Source organism: Diaporthe citri, assembly GCF_014595645.1.
Source record: "Diaporthe citri strain NFHF-8-4 chromosome Unknown scaffold_1, whole genome shotgun sequence".
Classification (NCBI taxonomy): domain Eukaryota; kingdom Fungi; phylum Ascomycota; class Sordariomycetes; order Diaporthales; family Diaporthaceae; genus Diaporthe; species Diaporthe citri.
This window is the reverse complement of record NW_025064846.1, coordinates 7025024-7042375: the sequence shown is the minus strand read 5'-3', so window position 1 is coordinate 7042375 and position 17352 is coordinate 7025024. Positions and strand designations below refer to the sequence as shown.

At 52.1% G+C, this 17352-nt stretch overlaps 6 protein-coding genes and 1 non-coding gene across 7 annotated transcripts; 4 read left to right on the top strand and 3 right to left on the bottom strand.

Annotated features, from left to right (window-relative positions):
- Positions 1-4889: 4889 nt before the first annotated feature.
- INS49_001869 (uncharacterized protein) lies at positions 4890-5977 on the top strand (the record flags this gene model as incomplete). The annotated part of the gene is made up of 3 exons (XM_043162689.1): positions 4890-4982; positions 5126-5410; positions 5468-5977. 3 exons carry the CDS (start codon positions 4890-4892, stop codon positions 5975-5977), a joined length of 888 nt encoding a protein of 295 aa, XP_043031195.1.
- Positions 5978-7446: 1469 nt separating this feature from the next.
- INS49_001868 (uncharacterized protein) lies at positions 7447-8082 on the bottom strand (the record flags this gene model as incomplete). Its single annotated transcript, XM_043162688.1, has 2 exons — positions 7447-7842; positions 7936-8082. 2 exons carry the CDS (start codon positions 8080-8082, stop codon positions 7447-7449), a joined length of 543 nt encoding a protein of 180 aa, XP_043031194.1.
- A 2408-nt stretch (positions 8083-10490) lies between these two features.
- On the top strand, positions 10491-10735 carry INS49_001867 (uncharacterized protein; the record flags this gene model as incomplete). Its single annotated transcript, XM_043162687.1, has 2 exons — positions 10491-10678; positions 10729-10735. The coding sequence occupies 2 exons, from the start codon at positions 10491-10493 to the stop codon at positions 10733-10735; spliced, it is 195 nt and encodes a 64-aa protein (XP_043031193.1).
- A 638-nt stretch (positions 10736-11373) lies between these two features.
- On the top strand, positions 11374-12801 carry INS49_001866 (uncharacterized protein; the record flags this gene model as incomplete). The annotated part of the gene is made up of 1 exon (XM_043162686.1): positions 11374-12801. One exon carries the CDS (start codon positions 11374-11376, stop codon positions 12799-12801), a length of 1428 nt encoding a protein of 475 aa, XP_043031192.1.
- A 346-nt stretch (positions 12802-13147) lies between these two features.
- INS49_001865 (uncharacterized protein) lies at positions 13148-13836 on the top strand (the record flags this gene model as incomplete). Its single annotated transcript, XM_043162685.1, has 2 exons — positions 13148-13445; positions 13514-13836. 2 exons carry the CDS (start codon positions 13148-13150, stop codon positions 13834-13836), a joined length of 621 nt encoding a protein of 206 aa, XP_043031191.1.
- Positions 13837-14988: 1152 nt separating this feature from the next.
- Positions 14989-15092, bottom strand: INS49_001864. The gene has a single exon. It is a non-coding gene; the product is annotated as a tRNA-Ala (tRNA).
- A 1138-nt stretch (positions 15093-16230) lies between these two features.
- On the bottom strand, positions 16231-16850 carry INS49_001863 (uncharacterized protein; the record flags this gene model as incomplete). Its single annotated transcript, XM_043162684.1, has 2 exons — positions 16231-16703; positions 16787-16850. The coding sequence occupies 2 exons, from the start codon at positions 16848-16850 to the stop codon at positions 16231-16233; spliced, it is 537 nt and encodes a 178-aa protein (XP_043031190.1).
- Positions 16851-17352: the final 502 nt, after the last annotated feature.

The window sequence follows — 17352 nt, the reverse complement described above, 5'->3', positions numbered from 1 at the left end:
GCACACTATGGTCCAAAGGGACGCACCATGATGCTCCCAGCCATTGCGACTTGGCGTGGCGTCACGATTCTCATCGCCAAGCCTTGTTGGTTGTGACGCGGACAGTCACCTGCACTGTTGTCGTCGGGGCAGGAATACAATCCAAAGGTCGGTCAAGATGTCTCCAAGATGTTACTCTTGTGTCTTCGGCCCAGTGCTAAGGGGTCAAGAATGGACGACCGGAGAGGGCAGGCTGGTTACAATATCCATGGTTTGGGTCGAGGTTCAGAAGTATGGCCGTGTTCATATTGTTATGGCACGCCATGAGACATGAAGGCTGCTGCAGGAAAGCCGATGGTGCGTGGGGGCAACCAACCCATCACGCCGGCCGGGCGAGGCCGAATGTTTACACGCAAGCAGCCGGCTCGTAACTGCCAACCATAGTACGTACCCTGCAGCAACGACGGTTCCAACTCAGCCTCAATCTGGGAACAATGCACAGTTGTCTTTGCACTGTGCAACAACTACAGAGGCATCGCATAGGGCTCGACTTGACAGACGTGCAGCTGTGCAGAATCACACCCGGGAAGTGGCAGCTCCGCGTTTCAGGGCCTGTGATATCACTCAATGCGAACAGCACCCTCTCCCCGGTGGTTGCCAGCCGGGCAGTATCTTGGGCACGTCGTCATCGCAACATCAGACGATTATTTCCCCGCTTGACCGTTCGTCGTCAATGTCATCGACAAGCCTCGGCAGTCCCCTCGCGCAGGTGGGCACGTGTGGGCCAAGGCAGGCGTTCCACCAGAAAATCACGGGGGCGGCTGGAAGTGTTGCTATCGTGGCTACGGAGCGTTCGGATGCACACCGCGAACAGACGTGCTTTGCGGCAAGCCACTTGTTTTACTGCGATGTAGACGGCGCAAGATCGTCTTGAGCCGGCTGATCGGGAGGGCCAGCTAGTCGGGATAGATTGGACGATGGCCGCGGGTCGAAGCACATGGACGTGCTAGGTCCCCAATCGATATGGGCCAAGAGCGGCATGTCAAAGTGCTGGGCTGTAAACAGTCGAACGGCGTAAATTGTAATATTATTATTAGGAGCAGACCAAGTTCATGCGTGCAGTAGTGGGCGGTCTTTACCAAGAACGGGCAAATGTCACGATTTGCCGGTTATTTCAATAGAGATGGAGCTAACGACATCGGATTCTGGGGACCTAAATGCCTCCCGAAACAGACATGTCGTCAAATGAAGTACGGTGCCACCAAGCCAGCGAATATGAAGATGACACGCCACCAGCGAACGGCCGAGGCCATCAATAAGGTTGCCGGTATTATGAGGCCACTACTGGTAGCCAAAGGTGTCCCTCTCAAGGGCCCCGTACCCACGACGCTGGCGCGCTACGGGCCCTGATCGACGCCGGCGACCCGCTTGTTGGCGGAGCAGATGCAGCGTGTGGGCAGCCCTAAATTCAGGAACCCAGAGTGGGTGGCCCGGTCGAGCTCAATCTGCGCGCGCGGATACAGTGCGCGCTTACTTCTGGACAGATGTAGCACCATAGAGGTCGAGGACGCCTAACCTGATCTCAGAGGTCGTACAAGGTGGTTCGTGTGCACATGTCTCAGTACCGTTGGGTCCGATTGCCCCAGGTTTTGCCACCTAGGCGCTACATTCGCGTGGTCGGTAGGTATCTGCGTGACAAGAGTTACTTGGTAGATGGGAGATCCGGGACCTCGGAGATCATGAACCGCCAAGTTGGGGCTTGCTGGGTTTCAGGCGCCGATCCCTTTTGATGTTCGCAGCTCGTGAGCAAGACTTCTTCCTCTTACGGCGGCATCGACGCGATGGACGCACAGCTGCCAGAATTTTAGAGTTGGCGGCCATGACGATCAAACGGGCGAGAGCGCTGCGGTGGGGGACGTTTCGTGGATAAGAGTGATTCCAGGACCCATCAGGACCAACGCGTCAAAATTCACTGGGCAGCAGAGTCGAGTTGGACGGATTGGAGTGGGACGCCAAATGCGCTAGAGAAGCGCTGAGGCCGCAATAACCGCTTTCGCTGGTCTGTGGGCTCCTCCACCACGGGACACCTAAAGCACACTGCCCTGACAGGTTCGTCTGTAGTTTAGACCGGCTGGCCGGTGATTGTGTCACTGTGTCTGACTTCTCCTAGCCCGGACTTTTTCCAAGGTGATTCGCACCGCATGCGATGGACGCTGAATACGGGTTTGGTGTGTGATCGACCGGCAAGCTGCGATAACGGTAAGTTTCAGGCTTGGCTCTGAACTGGATCAATTAGCTGGCTCGTGTGTCCGCTCTGTCCCCGCCTCGGACCCCTGCGACGCTTTTGGTGATGAGAGCCCAGAGCCGCGCATCCGGAGTCGGTTGAATACGTGAGAATGCAGCTCCGTCCTGCGTTTCCTGTCGGTCGGTTGGCGAACACAGGTCCTCCTGTCACACCGCCGCAGACCGTTCCGTTGGCAGGGTGCGGCGAGGTGATCGTCGAGGTCGAGTTTGGTCATCCGATACCCTTATGCACCGTAACGGAGCACGTATGCAGGAGCATGCAGCACTGGCTCCCGACTTCTAGCCGGACACCCAAATGGAAAAGCCAACGGTCTGGGGCGTTGTAACCCCCGAAGAGCTCAGCGCTCGGTTGGCCAGAATATTCTTCAAAGTTGAGAGCCTTGACACAGGGCAGGGCAGGGCAGGGCACAGTAGCTTGCCCTGCTTGCAGAGGCCGTCTGAAACTCGACGACAGTTGCTTCAACCCCTGCATGGTCGCAGCCGAACCACGAGGAACGACAAGGGATTGGGCTTTAAAATTGCAGCAGTCAAATGGATTTGACAAGTTGCGCGCCAGGTGTCACCGGCGAGAGCCCACACTGTCGGAGAATTATGTAGAGATCTTGCTGGGAAGCCCAGGACTAGCTGTCCACGGCCTTGCTAGCCTTGCTAGCACCTCTAACCCGCGACGATCTGGAGTCGTTACCAGCCTATCACCACGTCTAGACTCTGATCAATTGTCCTCTTCCGGAAACGACTTGATCCTGGTCTGTTCTCAAACGCCCTTCCGAGGCCGTTCACTTCTGAGACTTGACTCGACCTTGCTTCTTCGGCAGCAACCTACCGAGCCTCGTGGACTCTGCCTGACAAGTTAGTCTTTCTCGTTGGATGCTCGCTTGAGGTGTCTGTGGGACAGAATGTGACTGCATGTGGACGATGCATCGACATTCCAAGGGTGCTATGGGGTCTAAAATTGAGCCTGCTTTTAGGTCCCATTAGATCCATTCAGGACGGGCGGACGACTCGAACGGTGGCGTGAGCCCGGGTGGTAACAATAGGCAGCTGAAAGGTAGGAACAGGGTAGGATAGAATCCAGATGGGGAGGTGACAGCCGCACACCACCACGAGCGCATTCAAACAGGCGCAGTCTGAGGTGGCTATGCTACCCACAATGCATGATGGGTAGCTCGATTTTCAGCACCAGGACGAATCTGGTGCCATCAGCTGCAGCCGGGGGAGGAAGAAGGAGGGGTTGGGCCGTCGACATGTGCCGCTGTGCTCTCTCTTCTGCCGTTGCCGCTGCCGCAACTGCCTACAAATCCAGCACTCAGTAATGAGTACCTGGGCCGGTGTCCGTAGTCAGCACGACCAAATCTGGTTGAGCTAGGACCCTCCTTCGAGTCCTTCCCCTGCAAAACGTCTGGATCTCCCTGCCAGGAACCTTTGAGGCGATGCCAGGAAGACGCACACGCGCACACACGCACACAACAAGCACAGTGCCTGCAGTGCCTGCAGTGGGGCCACCCCATTGACTCTCTTTCTCTGCCTACCCCTGCAACGAGGTCAAGCCGCTCCTTCTCGCCTGCCTTTCCCTGTCGCACTCTCTGCAATCCAATCCAATCTCACGCCCACCACCATTTCCCCTTCTTTGCTTGGCTAGACCACAGCATCCTCCTCTCCCTTTCCCCTTCCCCGACTTCATCTATCCGCCCAGGCCCTGCACAAGGCAACCTGACCTGCTGTGCTTTTACACATACACACGCACATAGACTGACTACCCGGTCTTTCAATTCCCTCCTCTCTTTTATCCCTTGCCCTGACTCACGATCCAATTCGATTCTTCTCTTCGACTCCTCGTCTCCTCCTCGCACCCAGGACCCTCGCCTATCCGACTCCTGTCGATCAATCGATCCCATCTTACGACATCTTCCCCGACTCTCGTCTGCGTGCGTCCATCCACCGGTTACGAGGTATCTGCGCTGTCCGGCACTGCGAGAGACTTGGCCGACTTACATCCGATTGCCGAAACGAGGATACATCAGGAATCAATTCCATCATCCGACACAACTCGAAAGAGGTGGCATTTACGTTCGGGCGGGAGACGCTGAGACGCTCCGCTTTCTGGACTACGCGATTCACTCGTGGACGGCGATATCTGTTTCGGGACTTGCCGCCCATTCCAACCTGACAAAGGAAATCACATCGCACGGCTCATCAGGAACCTCCTAATACGTCTTCTTCTCCGACACGGCCTCCGGCACAATCTGTCGCTTTCCTTCTACGGTGTCATCGCCCTCACAGCAACGAGATTGCCTCATCCCGATCTGGTCAAATCTCGTCGCGGTTTCCACCAACAGCCCGCGGCTCTACTCGCCGCATTTGCCAACACGAGCCGTGTTTGGGACCTGCCAACACCAATACCCAGACCACACGGACCGTGCATCGCCATCAATTAATTGAACCCTGCGCCAATGTTTCTTTGAGGCAACAATCGAGCCGTTGCAAATATCTGCAAGCCGAACTATCTGTCCCAAGGTAGTTTGTTGCACCGTCGACCTACCTAGCCATCCGAGCAATCGTTCCACATGCCGAATTACGGCTCACTCCATTCACCATCGCTGCGCAAAATGGAATACAACAGACAAAATAGACGACGAGGCATCGACGTCGGCAACATCATTGGCGATCCATTCGCTCTTGCTACCATCTCCATCTCAGCGGTAAGCACCCAACGGGTCCCCGTTCGGCCCCCCTCACAGCCCAGCCCAGCCCAGCCCAGCCCGTCCCGCTTGAGCATCCTGCAAGCCATCCTTCGCCCCCAACGGTCAATTTTAGATGGACCGTTTTGCTGACAGTTACTTAGCTCGCATGGGTCATTGCTTTCATCGCATCTATCATCGCCCAAATCCAGACCAGAGATAGCTTCCCCACCTACACGTGGTGGACCGTCGTCTACTACTTTTTCACAGTAGGCGGGGTCTTCGTTGTGGTCGCATCCGACACCACCCAGACCTACCATGTCGCCGTGGTCGGCTACCTAGCATGCGGGCTGGTCCTTACCACGTCCTCTGTGAACAGTCTCGTCTATTCAGCCAATGGAGCCAAAGAAGCTGCCTCTGCGGGATTCATCCTGCTGTCCATGGTGACCGTACGTCGCTTACACTTCCTCTCTGCTCCAGGAATCGTGCTGACCAAGCCACGACAGATTGTGTGGATCTTCTATTTCGGCTCCGCACCTTCGGCTGTTCCGCGGGCCTACCTAGATTCCTTTGCGTTGACCAAGGAGTCTCACATGATGAACCGACAGACAATGAACGGGTATGGCGGTGGCCGCCCCGAGACGTCGACTTCTGTGCAGCCGCCGCAGATGTACACCTCTGCCCAGCTCAACGGCTTCGAGAACCCTTCGCCTGTCGCCGGCATCTCCACCGTGCCCGGCGCTCGTAATAGCGCTGCAGCGAATGGTTTCGGTAACTCGCAAATGAAGGCGCCCGGTGCTACGAACAATGAGGGGGAGATAGTCCCTCCAACCGAGTACCCGTACCGAGCCAAGGCCATCTACAGCTACGAGGCGAACCCAGACGATGCCAACGAGATTTCTTTCTCCAAGCACGAGATCCTGGAAGTTAGCGACGTCAGCGGTCGGTGGTGGCAAGCACGAAAGGATAATGGTGACACCGGTATTGCACCCAGCAATTACCTGATCCTGCTTTAGACACCAGAGCAACCACGGAAGAGCAATTCAAGCATAGCTTGTGGGGATGTGAGAGGCACGACTAAAGCCACCGAGGAAATGGCCGCCTCCGAAGATTGGAGGCCGGGCCACCTGCTGGTCGCCTCATTATGACTTGTATTATCAACTTAAGCGTATACCCAAGAGACTGGCGGATTCGTGGGTCGCCTGTGCGGAGGGGTGGACAGTGCATGCTTCTCACGGACCATGCGCCGTCGAGACTTGCTGAGGGGCGATGATTGATGGAGACGAGATGCAACAGAAGCACCGTCCAGGGGCCGTGCAGAAGGCACGACAAACCTTGATCATCCCGCCGCATTGTGTGGGCGGAAATTTGAGAAACCATCAGGCAGACCTCGTTTCCGGGCCGGGCGAGGACATTATGAATTTGTTTTACCCTTCTTGTTTATCTCATCCTCTTACAGTCTCTCGTTGGGCAACACCACGAAATGCGACCACCGCACAGATTCTCTTTCTACCAAACCTTTTTTCTTTATATCGCATTTTGTGTACACTGTGTTGTATGTGGATGCGCCCATCCATTTATCCCAACTACTATTTTCTTTTCTATTGAACTCTTCTGGGTTTTCTTCCTATACCATTCTCCGAACGCTGTACACACCCCCTCATAAAGACATGGGTTTATGATTTTCATGGCTATGGAGCAGCTTGCATTTGCAAAACAGGACGGGGTTGTTGAATACGCTCGGGATTACAGGCTGAAGATGTTAAAATCGAGGCGCAACCAGCCGGAGCTAGTGGCAATGAGAGAATACTGAACGAAAGAGGGTGCGTCTAACTCGATTGTGAACATGTGTCTCTGTGATTTGCACCTTGGCTGCCCTTTGACTCCCCGAATGTATGGGCGGCATGTAATGATGGGGTTGTCCCTCTCCCTAACGAAGTGCCTAGATCCCTCGCGATCCGATTTGCGTTTGCGGACGTTTCCGCAAACAATATCGCATCCAGTGTTGAGAACTTAATGCCTGCCTGAGAAACACGATCCGTTCCGATCTGCTCCCCCCGACATGTACCCACGACTTGCCGTCGGGTGCCTTCTAGACAATCCGGAACGTGGTCGTCGGACAACATGAACCGGCCACGTCCAACCTTGGACTCCAGGTTTGCGAGGTGCCTAGTTCCCTGGCGTGTGCCCGCACTGCTTATAGATAGATATCCTGTACAGGTTTTCTCGCGTATGCCACGAGGACATGCGTCGCAGTCTCCTCAGTAATCGTACGCAGTGAATGAACAGGGCGTTCCGTCTCGCCAACCCTCTTTTCAGAATCGTACCAGCTTCTGACGGCAACGGAGGCCATGGTATGACTTTTCCTGCAGCCGTGGGCACACCAGTCTTGTCGTAGACCTCCAGACAGCGCAGGATAGAGAAGAATCCCAAGCACCACCTTTGTACCTCGTCGCAAAGATCAGACCCCAGCGCGGCCCTCCCATCACGCCTCCTGCAGCCGCACCCTGAGCTCCCTCTCCTTCTGCGCGACCTCGAGCTCCAGCCTCTCGACGCTGTACTTGAGCGCCTCCTTGCGCTGCCGGACGGCGCGCGCCCGGAGCCCGGCCCCGCCGTCCAGGGTCTTCCGCCCGCCGGCGGCTGCCCTGCCCTTCGAAGTTGCTCTCGGCTTCGATGATGACGGCAGCGGGGGCGACGGGGCGCCCCTGCCGAGCCGCCCCGCGTTGAGGTCGCTGCGGGCCTTGAGCGTCTCGATGCGGCGCGCCTGCCGGTCGATCTGCCTGTCGGCGCGGTCGAGAAGGTGTGTCACGAAGGGGCCGATCTCGTCGCGCAGGGACGACTCGGCGGCGGCGAGGGTCGGCTGGGGGATCAGTTCGTAGTGCTGTTTGCACGGGTGTCAGTCGGTTCGCTGAGGTTGTCTCGAGGTTCCAGGGAAGGGGGCGGGGTGGGGGGTGACGTGGGAATTTCGACGTACGCGAACGGTCTTGAGCACCGATCCGAGCCTGGGAAAGTCCGAGACGCCGTTCCCCAGCGTCTCAACTGAGGACTCGAGGAGGTTGAGGGATGTGCGGAGGGAGGCCACGCAGTCGCCGTAATTTGACGGCGCGGGGGAGTGGGACATGATTTCTCTCGCGTCTATGTGTCGGATATTATGCTGTGGTTCCGATTGGGAATGTTGATCGCAGCTGTGAAACCATATACTGAAGCTTCGCTGGGGTTCTCTGTGTCATTTGCAGTCGGTTGCAGGCGCGTTGTGCTGGTTGACTGCTAGTGTCCCGCCAAAGTAAACAGTCGGAAGGTGGGATGAGGTCAGGTTGTTGGCAGGGATCTTCGGCGCCAACGCAGGGCGGGTCTGGGGAAGCTCAGGGGTCTGCCGCCCTTGGCTTGATAGACCCGCCACGGGCCAGAACATTGGGCATCGATTGTATGACCTACAAGCTTCAAGGCAACAGGTGATCTCCACAGATTGTGACCGTGAAGCACTTGCAATCTATCCTTTGCTATAGTTTCAGGACAATTTGAAGTCTAATGGGTGTATTCTCTCCGTCGATTTGCTGATCTCTCACGCGCAGCAGACGCATGTGGTCCATTAAGATGCCACTTTCGTCCTCAAAGTTCCCTTCTCGTCCCCAAAATCCGTCAATGGCTTCTGATGTGTAAAGAACCGCAAGTAAGGCATTGGCTTTGGGCCCTCAAAACGTCGGCTATTTCGGACGAGGTCGAGATATTGTCCGATCCCAACCACCTTACCGTCCGCAAAGCACGATCTCAACCTCTACCCTCAGCCTGAGTGTCTCCAAGATTTGAACACATTCAAATCCCCCGCTTGCAACTAGCCGAACCAAAAGGAGACCGTCTTATCCAACCTTGCCAATACTCCCAAACGGAAAACCAGACGACGTGATCAAACAACATCACGCAAGCAAAGCAACTTGAAAGACAGTCTCAAGGTAGCCTTTGGCAACCCAGAGGAGAAGTGGATTCGCATCAACTTGTTCAGCTCAAACTACGAGAATCAGCCTGTCGCAGAGCACCACACGTGGCAGTATAGTGACAAAAACCGTAAGACAACTGCTAAAGTAGATGTTCTTGGACCGCGACGTCTTTCATAGGGTCATATTAATATCTTGTAAGGTTTGTTATATTTCAAAGGAGCTTAGGTTTACCTAACGGTTGGATGATGAAACTATTGAGTTGATGCCCCCCCTCCTGCATCCACCAGGTACCCCGTCTACCTGCTACGGCTGTGCACGAACCCCTCCTCGCGATCCTCTATCCTCTATCTGCATAGTAGTTAATTATGAAGAGGAACGTTGAGCCATCTGCCATGGACTTTCCCTCGGGGTTTCTGCCAACCATCGAGCCATTGGTATGGAGGGCTTGGAACATGTGGTCTTCTGGCCCAATTTTCCATGGCAAGATGGTCGAGTCTGATGCTTGGCTCTGGTACCAGAGCTTGAGAGCTGTGTCATGGTTTAGCCATACGGCAATAACTCAGTAAAAGACAGCAAAACGAGCAACTATACCTTGGAAAATTGGGAATTGTCACTGCACCAGCCTCCTGTGTGGGCTATGAGGAGCTCAGTCTCTGGTGGAAGAAGTGTTGCAAGAAGCCATTTTGTTAAGCGAGAACCTGCAAGCAGAGTAGTTCAGGAAGACATGTGTTGAATGAAGTCTATAGGAGATTGATATGCTGCCCTCCAAAATCTGTAGTCTTGGCCACGAGGTTGAAGCGATTATCTCTCAATGTCGAGTGGAATCATTGAGGAATTCTGCGCCATGGCTTGATCCATAGGTATTCAACGCTTTCTTTATACTCTTTAGATCCAAATCTCTGCTAATATATATCTACAACATAATACCCAGGCCAGGCAGTACTAGCAGATGACTGAGGTCCTAAAAAGGAAATTTGGTAATTGCCACGATTCAGAAAAGATACAATTATCCAGGTACGTTGCCTCTCTGTCAACTCAATACCAGTTCCAAAGCTAATTCTGGTGGAACAAAGTTGATCGCATCCACTCACAGCAGCCGTACCGTGGACAGAAATTACCAATTGCCATATTGGGATTCCAAGGGTCTTGTCCTGGTGATGAAGCGATGTTTCACCCAGGCTGCAGCAGGATCTAAAGCATGCAGGCTTGCATCATGCAGCCTCGCCCTCCCATAATACAGCTGCATGGGTCTCAGAATTACAATCACTGTATGGGGCTTAGCGTCCCCTTTTCTACACATTCATCTCCAATGGCGTGTCACTTAGCCACACATCTCGCCCAGCCCTGGCCCACCAATGGAGGCTGAGTTACTGCAGTATCTGATGAGCTATTCCCAGATAGGGACTTGTATTTTCAAAGTGCAAAAACGCTGACATATATGGATGCATTGCCTGGCATAAGGCTCCGGCCAACCTTTCAAATTCGATGGACGCCTACTCCTGGTGAAGCTTGGTCTTCCTTCCTCAGGGCTTGTGTGCTTGCGAAAAGCAGATCATAGACTCCTGATACCATTTCCCTCCATTACCTGCTGAAAATGGCCGCGGAGTACTCCGATGGCAAGCACATGCAGTACCGCTGGGTGACCGATGCACCTAGTCGTTCGCAACGCATCCCGAAGGCTTATTGGGACACCCACAAGGCAGAACTTGGCGATCTGTACTATGCTATGTCACTTGATGATCTCATGACTTTCATGAAAGAGAAACACGGCTTTGCACCTACGTGAGTATATTGTATCTATCCACATGAATATTGGTTTAATGGACTGCAAGTACGTAAGTTAACAAATTCTTAGTCGCCGTCAATACACATACCAGTTCGAAAAATGGAGCTTCGCCAAATATCGGAAGGAGACAAACCATCCGGCAGGGCCTGCGACACAGCTTCCAGACGCTGCATTGGAACCGTTTTGCAGCGTTGTACACGAGTCTCCGGCCATTTTTGAGACTTGTGAACATGGCAAACGGCACCGAAGTATGCTAAGTTTCCAGAGCTCCGCAAGTGGCTCGTCAAGTCTCTCGCGACCCCCAGCGAAAAGAGGCCGACATGATCCTCACTTTAGGTCAACCATCGGGACGTCTTCACATGCCGAGTCGACTCAAGACACTGAGGCGGACGAGACCTGCTCTTCGTCTTGTCATGCCTCCAAGTACATGGGAAACCACTCAGTACAATGCAATCTAATGAAACTTTCCAACTCGGCGCTACCGCTTCGACCCGATCGAGGGGACTTGAACGGGCGTTCAAGTTTCTTTTGTGAGCCAGACCTAGAGGCGCCTTCGACTTCGCTCGAGAATTTCAAGGAAGAAAATCAAAGACCAGACTTTCCGTCACGATGGGATTCAGTTGAAGAGCTATGCAAGTCATTCCGGGCAATCACTTCCCAGCGGCCAGTAAGCACATATACGGCCAAAGACATGGATCATATTCAACTTGCAGCTGAGTACCTTGAGGCAATGGGTTATGAGGAGGATGCTTTTTCTCTTTACGCGCTTCTACTGAAGAAGCTTCACGAAGATGGCCCTCAGGACAAAGCGACATTCCTCAACGCAATTATCAACTACTCTCGATGCGTGTCTACGCCGGGACATTGCGAAATCATTCAGCATCATCTCAGAGATCAAGCACAGCAGCTCTCGGAGGAAGTCAGCTCATGTCTGCTCTACCAGCTCTTGATTGAGATGGCGCTCGCCGAGACATACAGCAGAAAGTTTGACACGTCAGCCGTCAAAAGACATCTTCGGAAAGCCCGTCAACTCATCCCACGTGACAACGGCTTCCACCAAGTCACCAAGCAGCTGCCTCAGAAAAATCGAAGTCTGGATCTGGTACTTTATCATAGTCTTCGGCGCTTATGTGACCCGTACGCAGAGAACCTGTTGCCAAGAGAGGATCCAAAAGAGTTCACTTCCTGGGAATTCGATGTACCGGCTCTGGAGCGAACAACACTACATCGAGTTCCTGGGCCTTTCGAACTAAAATATCCGGAAATGGGTAATCCCTGCATACGACAGTGTTTGCAGTGGTGCTACCAGAAACTCCAACAGCTGAGATATGTCTCCGGGCCGTGGATGGAAGTCGTGTCGTCAGAGAAGAAAGCGGACAAAGAACGAATTGCAACGGTGCACAGGATGTTTTTATTCACGTGTCTCTGGAACATCTGGATAAATGAACCGGGAGCCTCCAGTCTCACCAGTGCAGCTGACACCTGGATGTGGCAAACCCACTCTCGCCTCGGTGTCAATGCTACTGAACTGCTTATGATAACCTGTGCACAGATTGTTCATGAGTCGGGCTCTTCAAAGGGCTCAAAATGGTTTCCCACTGAGCTAGAGCTGATTTGGCGCTTGCGACGAGGTGCAGAGAGGCTGTTGGGACTACGCGACGACGCGTTGGCCCGGTGGTTCTTGAATGCGTTCGTCCAGTACAGAACACTCGAAGAAGAGGAATCGCAGTGGCTGAAGGATCTACGTCAAAGATCGCGCGCAGGAACAATGGGACAGCTTGAGCGTGCCTTACACACCACGTTCTCGCAAACGCGAGAGCTCACAACCCACCTCACGCGATCAACGCGGAGGCTTAGCATGCAGGTGGCCGAGACAGCCAGACATATGACGATGACATCAAGTCTTCGATCATCTGACTTGAGTCTGCTCAACTTTCGGAAGGTGAAAGAGTCCATGGACGAGAGGGTGAGGAAGTTGAAGGATCAGCCATCAATGTCATCTGTGTCTTTTGGACGCAGCTCCCAGAGGTCGAGGTTCTCATTTTGGACAATGAGCCAGTTGAGCCAGAATCTGGAGAGGACCAGCCTCAGTTTGCAACCGGCCGGACCAGTCTCTTAATGTTGAGGCTCGGATTTGATTGGACTCATTTGACAGATTGTTTTGGTAGGCGGTTGGTCTCTATGTGTGAAGAAACCTTTGAGGCACATAATTTGATGTCGATAAGTTCTTTTGACGGTCATAGGGGCAATATTGCAATACAGCTCCCCAACACGGGCAGACCGGCCGGGCAAGCGCAGCAGGCCTAATTACCCAGGCACTGCAGTTGTCTAGTGAACCCCGCAACCCTAGCTCATTCCGCAGGCTGCAATGTTGACAGGAACCCAAGCACCCCTCTGCAGTTCTTCTCTGAAGAAATATCATCACGAGTGCTACTGAAGTCCGCCAAGATCTAAGAATCTTCACCATGCCGCGCAGTGCCCTCTTCGTCATTGACATCCAACGCGAGCTCGCGCACGACCCCAAGACGCAGATCCCCCACGCCGAACGGATCCGCTCCGCCGGCGAGAAGATCCTCTCAGCCGCCCGAGACATCGTCGACCAGTATCGCACAGCTCACAAACAGTCGCCCTCGGTCATCGTCTTTGTCCAGCATGAGGAGAAGCCAGATGAAGGCACCCTCGTGAGAGACACCGAGCCATGGAGGCTGGTGTTTGAGCCACGGGATGGCGTTCAGGAGGAGCGCCTTGTTGCAAAGACCACCCGTCAGTATTTCACTGGAGCATTGAAAACTCACATGCCCGGGGAGTGAACATCGACTGATCCTCACCAGAGAACACCTTCGAGTCGAACCCTGACCTGGCCGATAAACTGAAGGCCGAGGGCATCACGGAGATGGTCACGTTCGGCATACAGAGTGAATGCTGTGTTGTCTCGACGTCCAAGGGGGCCCTGGAGGCTGGTTTCAAGGTGACCATTTTGCAGGGAGCACATTCAACCTACGATACGGACTCCAAGTCTGCGGTGGAGATCGAGAGAGATATCGAGCAACAGTTGAGGGATAAGGGCGCCGATGTTGTTCCGTGGGAGGATGCAGTAGCTTCCTGGGAGCAGCGACGTATGATCTCGAGCTATTCGATCTTTTCGGAGTTGTAAGCTGGCTGATGTTGAACGCTACTCCATGGAAATGCAACAATGTGATGTACTGGATGCCTCGGAATCGTTCGGAATGACAACTGAGAATTCCGCAATTTGCTGACAGTTCTAATTTTATAATATTCAGATGATCGAGAGTAGCTGGATCGTGGTTACTTCTAGCTAGCCTGACTTGAATGGCTTACAACTGGCAGTTCTTGACTGTAAACAAACTATGGTTCAAGCAAAGTTCCCCTGCCACTTCGTATTTTCAAACATAGAAGTCATCGCCATAAAGCACACAACATTTTGGTTAATAAGGCGTCGTACAGCAGAAATCCCTGGCCATGGTCTGAGCAAAATGAAGGGGGACAACTTAAATAGATTCATCATGGCCCATTCATCGTGACTTTAATGCAAGCCCGAAGGGGACAACTACGACGTAAAAGAAGAGATCATGGAGCAAATCTTTCATACCACTAAGGTCTGAAATCATGTCCCACTTCTGCAAATTAAGTGAAACGCTGTGATAATGTGTCAGGTTCAATCTGACCATGTGGCGCAGAGGACCGCATGGAGCCTGTAATGGGTACCTCAATTTGTTTTCGGCTTTATTCAGGGCAATTGTAAGTCTCACCCTTCTATATAAAGTTGACTGAGTATGCTGATAACATGCATACTACTCCTCACTTAGAGCGTCCTAATATCAGCTCTATCTTAACAGTGGTTGTGGCAGCACGGCACTTATATACTGCTGGGTTATTTCCAATAGCAATTAAAAATTACTAGTCTTATAGCAAAGTAGTTTATTATATTAACGGTTAATAAATTATCTTAATAATATAAGTTAAAGGTTATAAGGTAAAAGTTAATAAAATATAAGTAGTTTTTTTCTTAATTTATATATATATACTTTTTAAGCAACATATATTTAATCCCTTTATATAATAATAAACGCTTAAATACCCAGCATTAAAAAAAATAATGTTGAAAATAATAATATAACTTATAATTAAGAAAATAATATTAACTTTATAATAACTATATAAATAAAGCTAGCAAGAACTATTTTTAGCAGCGCCATAGATTAACAAAACATAAGAAGAGTATAATATATAAAAAGGATCTGTTTAAATCTTTTGTGTAAATTTTAGAAGTAAGAAAACAAAAGAGTGGACGACCACGGGATCGAACCGTGTACCTCGCGCATGATAAACTCTCTTCCAGAAGAGAAGATTAATGCTAAGCGCGCGCTCTACCATTTGAGCTAGACGCCCCTGATGGATTTTGAGTTTCATCACATGACCCAACAACTCGGGCAGAAAAGTTTCTGGGGAAGCCGCAATTGCACTGCATGAGATAGTAATTTCCCTCTCATAACCAAGTGGCTCCTTCCTTTTAGAATTCCATTGATATAGTGTTCTTTTCTTTCTTGTTAACACCTGCTTATTACATTTTATTAAAAAGGATACTTTTTATAAAACTCTTTAACTTTTTCCTTAATATTTAAATATAAATAATGTTTAAAGATATAATTATAAGAGTAAATATAAAGATAAGGCAGCTATCCTTAATATATTAATTTAAAGCAAGATGGCGCTACCTTATATGTAAGGAAGAGGTTTGGTGGAAATTTTAAGTAAGGGGTTTTATGCCTGAGGGGTATAGGGCCCAGAGCCTTAGTGAATGCCAGCAGTTAATGGGGCCCAGTCACACACATAGTCACAAATATACTTTATCAATTTTGTTCAAGTATTCCTAGCGAGTCTGGGGATAACACAGTTGTTGAAGATATGAACACAATCATGTATACCAGCCGTGGGCTATGATTAAAACATGAATGCTGTTAGTTGACATGTGGCGTTGGGAGTGAGATATCATCAGTAACAGGAATCAGTTCCTCTGCAGGGACAGCAGATATTACCTTCTGAGCGGTGCAATGTGCATAGACTAGGAAGCTGTGAGAACAGTGTACTTGACATAGGGTGCAAATAATTACCTCGGTATTCAATTACCTGTGATAGCGTTGTGGTGCATGCGATGGGACCCTAAATATTCATGAAGGCAGCCTGTAAGGACGAGGGACCAATGCAGAGCTCGTTGCCCCCAACATCTCGATGATGGTAGATAAATTCCAGATGCCGTTTCCGAGGACCCGCAGGTCTTGTGCAGAAGTCAATGCATTACGACCTGCTAGAGTTGAGAACTCCCTGATCCAAACCTCCACATGCAAAATCGTGTTCTCGGAGTCATCTCCAGTTGTGCTATTCCACAAAGCATCCCAGGTATCTTCTGACAAGAAGCTGAACCAATGCAATATGCCCCATTCAATGTGAACCACTTTGCAGACGAAACGCCAGGACATGAGCGAGAGTACCAAGAGCCTTCCACCACGCCTAGAGCCGGGACGTTCCCTCACCGAAGGCTGATGCCGACTTCCAAGCAGTTCACCATCCTCGTCCTGGACTCCCCTTCCGCCGCAAAACCGCCCTCGTCGTCCGCACAATCCTCGTCGACGACAACATCATCGACCGTCTCGAGGCTCATGGTCCGCACACTGACCACGTACTCATTCTGCTTGCCGAACCATGCCGCGACGTGCAGCGCCTTGGCCATGGCCCGACCGGTGCCGCGTACCAAAACCTCATCTTCGACCCGGTCGGAGGAGGGGGCCGGCGAGTTGAGGGCCGCCATCCGCGCGGCGAGGGGAAGCCCCTTGGTCGACCGGGAGGAGGGCGCCCTGTCGAGGGCGTGCCGGATTTTGCTCACGATGCCCATGAAGGGCGACTTGGTGGCGATGTATATGATGGGCTGCTTGGGGCTGAGAGGTGCTCCTCCCCGGTTGAAGACCCGGCCGCGGTTCATAGGGCGCTTGTGAATCTTTGAGTCTGGGAGAGGCGTCAGTCACAACGCTCCACTCTGCCCAGGTTATGCGGCCGCGCAAGGTCTGCAGAGGATGGTTGTCACATACTCTTGGGGAGGGAAGAAAGCTTCGCTGGCGCATTGGGCAGCTTGCTGGATGACACTTTATCCATTGCGGAGGATCAAGCTGTTGAATATGTGTATTTGGCAACCCGTAAAGGATGAGAGAGGCAGAGACAGAAACGCCTCATACGCGCGAAGTCTCAGTGTGGAGTGTAAGATGATGGCTGAAAACTTCTGGTGACGTTGCGCCGCCCCTTCATGGCTGATGCATAGCACTGTCGGATCGTAAACGTTGCTTGCTTGGGTTTCGATGTCTTTCCAAGAGTCCAAGAAAGAAAGTGAAACAAAAAGCAAACGTCTTCCAAGATCGTGTCGAGAGGAGCAAGTTCACTTCCTACCTGAGCGCCTGCCTTCAAGGAAACTGAGTGGGGCATGGCGCCAGGCGGTTGCTTTCATCGGGTCAAGTAGCGCTAAATGAGCAGGGGCCCAAACCGGTCGACGAGTGAGTTCACTGATGTACGTTGTACCAATATCTTTACGAGACAGATTCTCGCACGTTTCAGGAAATTAATGAGATCTGTTAGGGACAGATCTCATACTTGGGCCATCTTT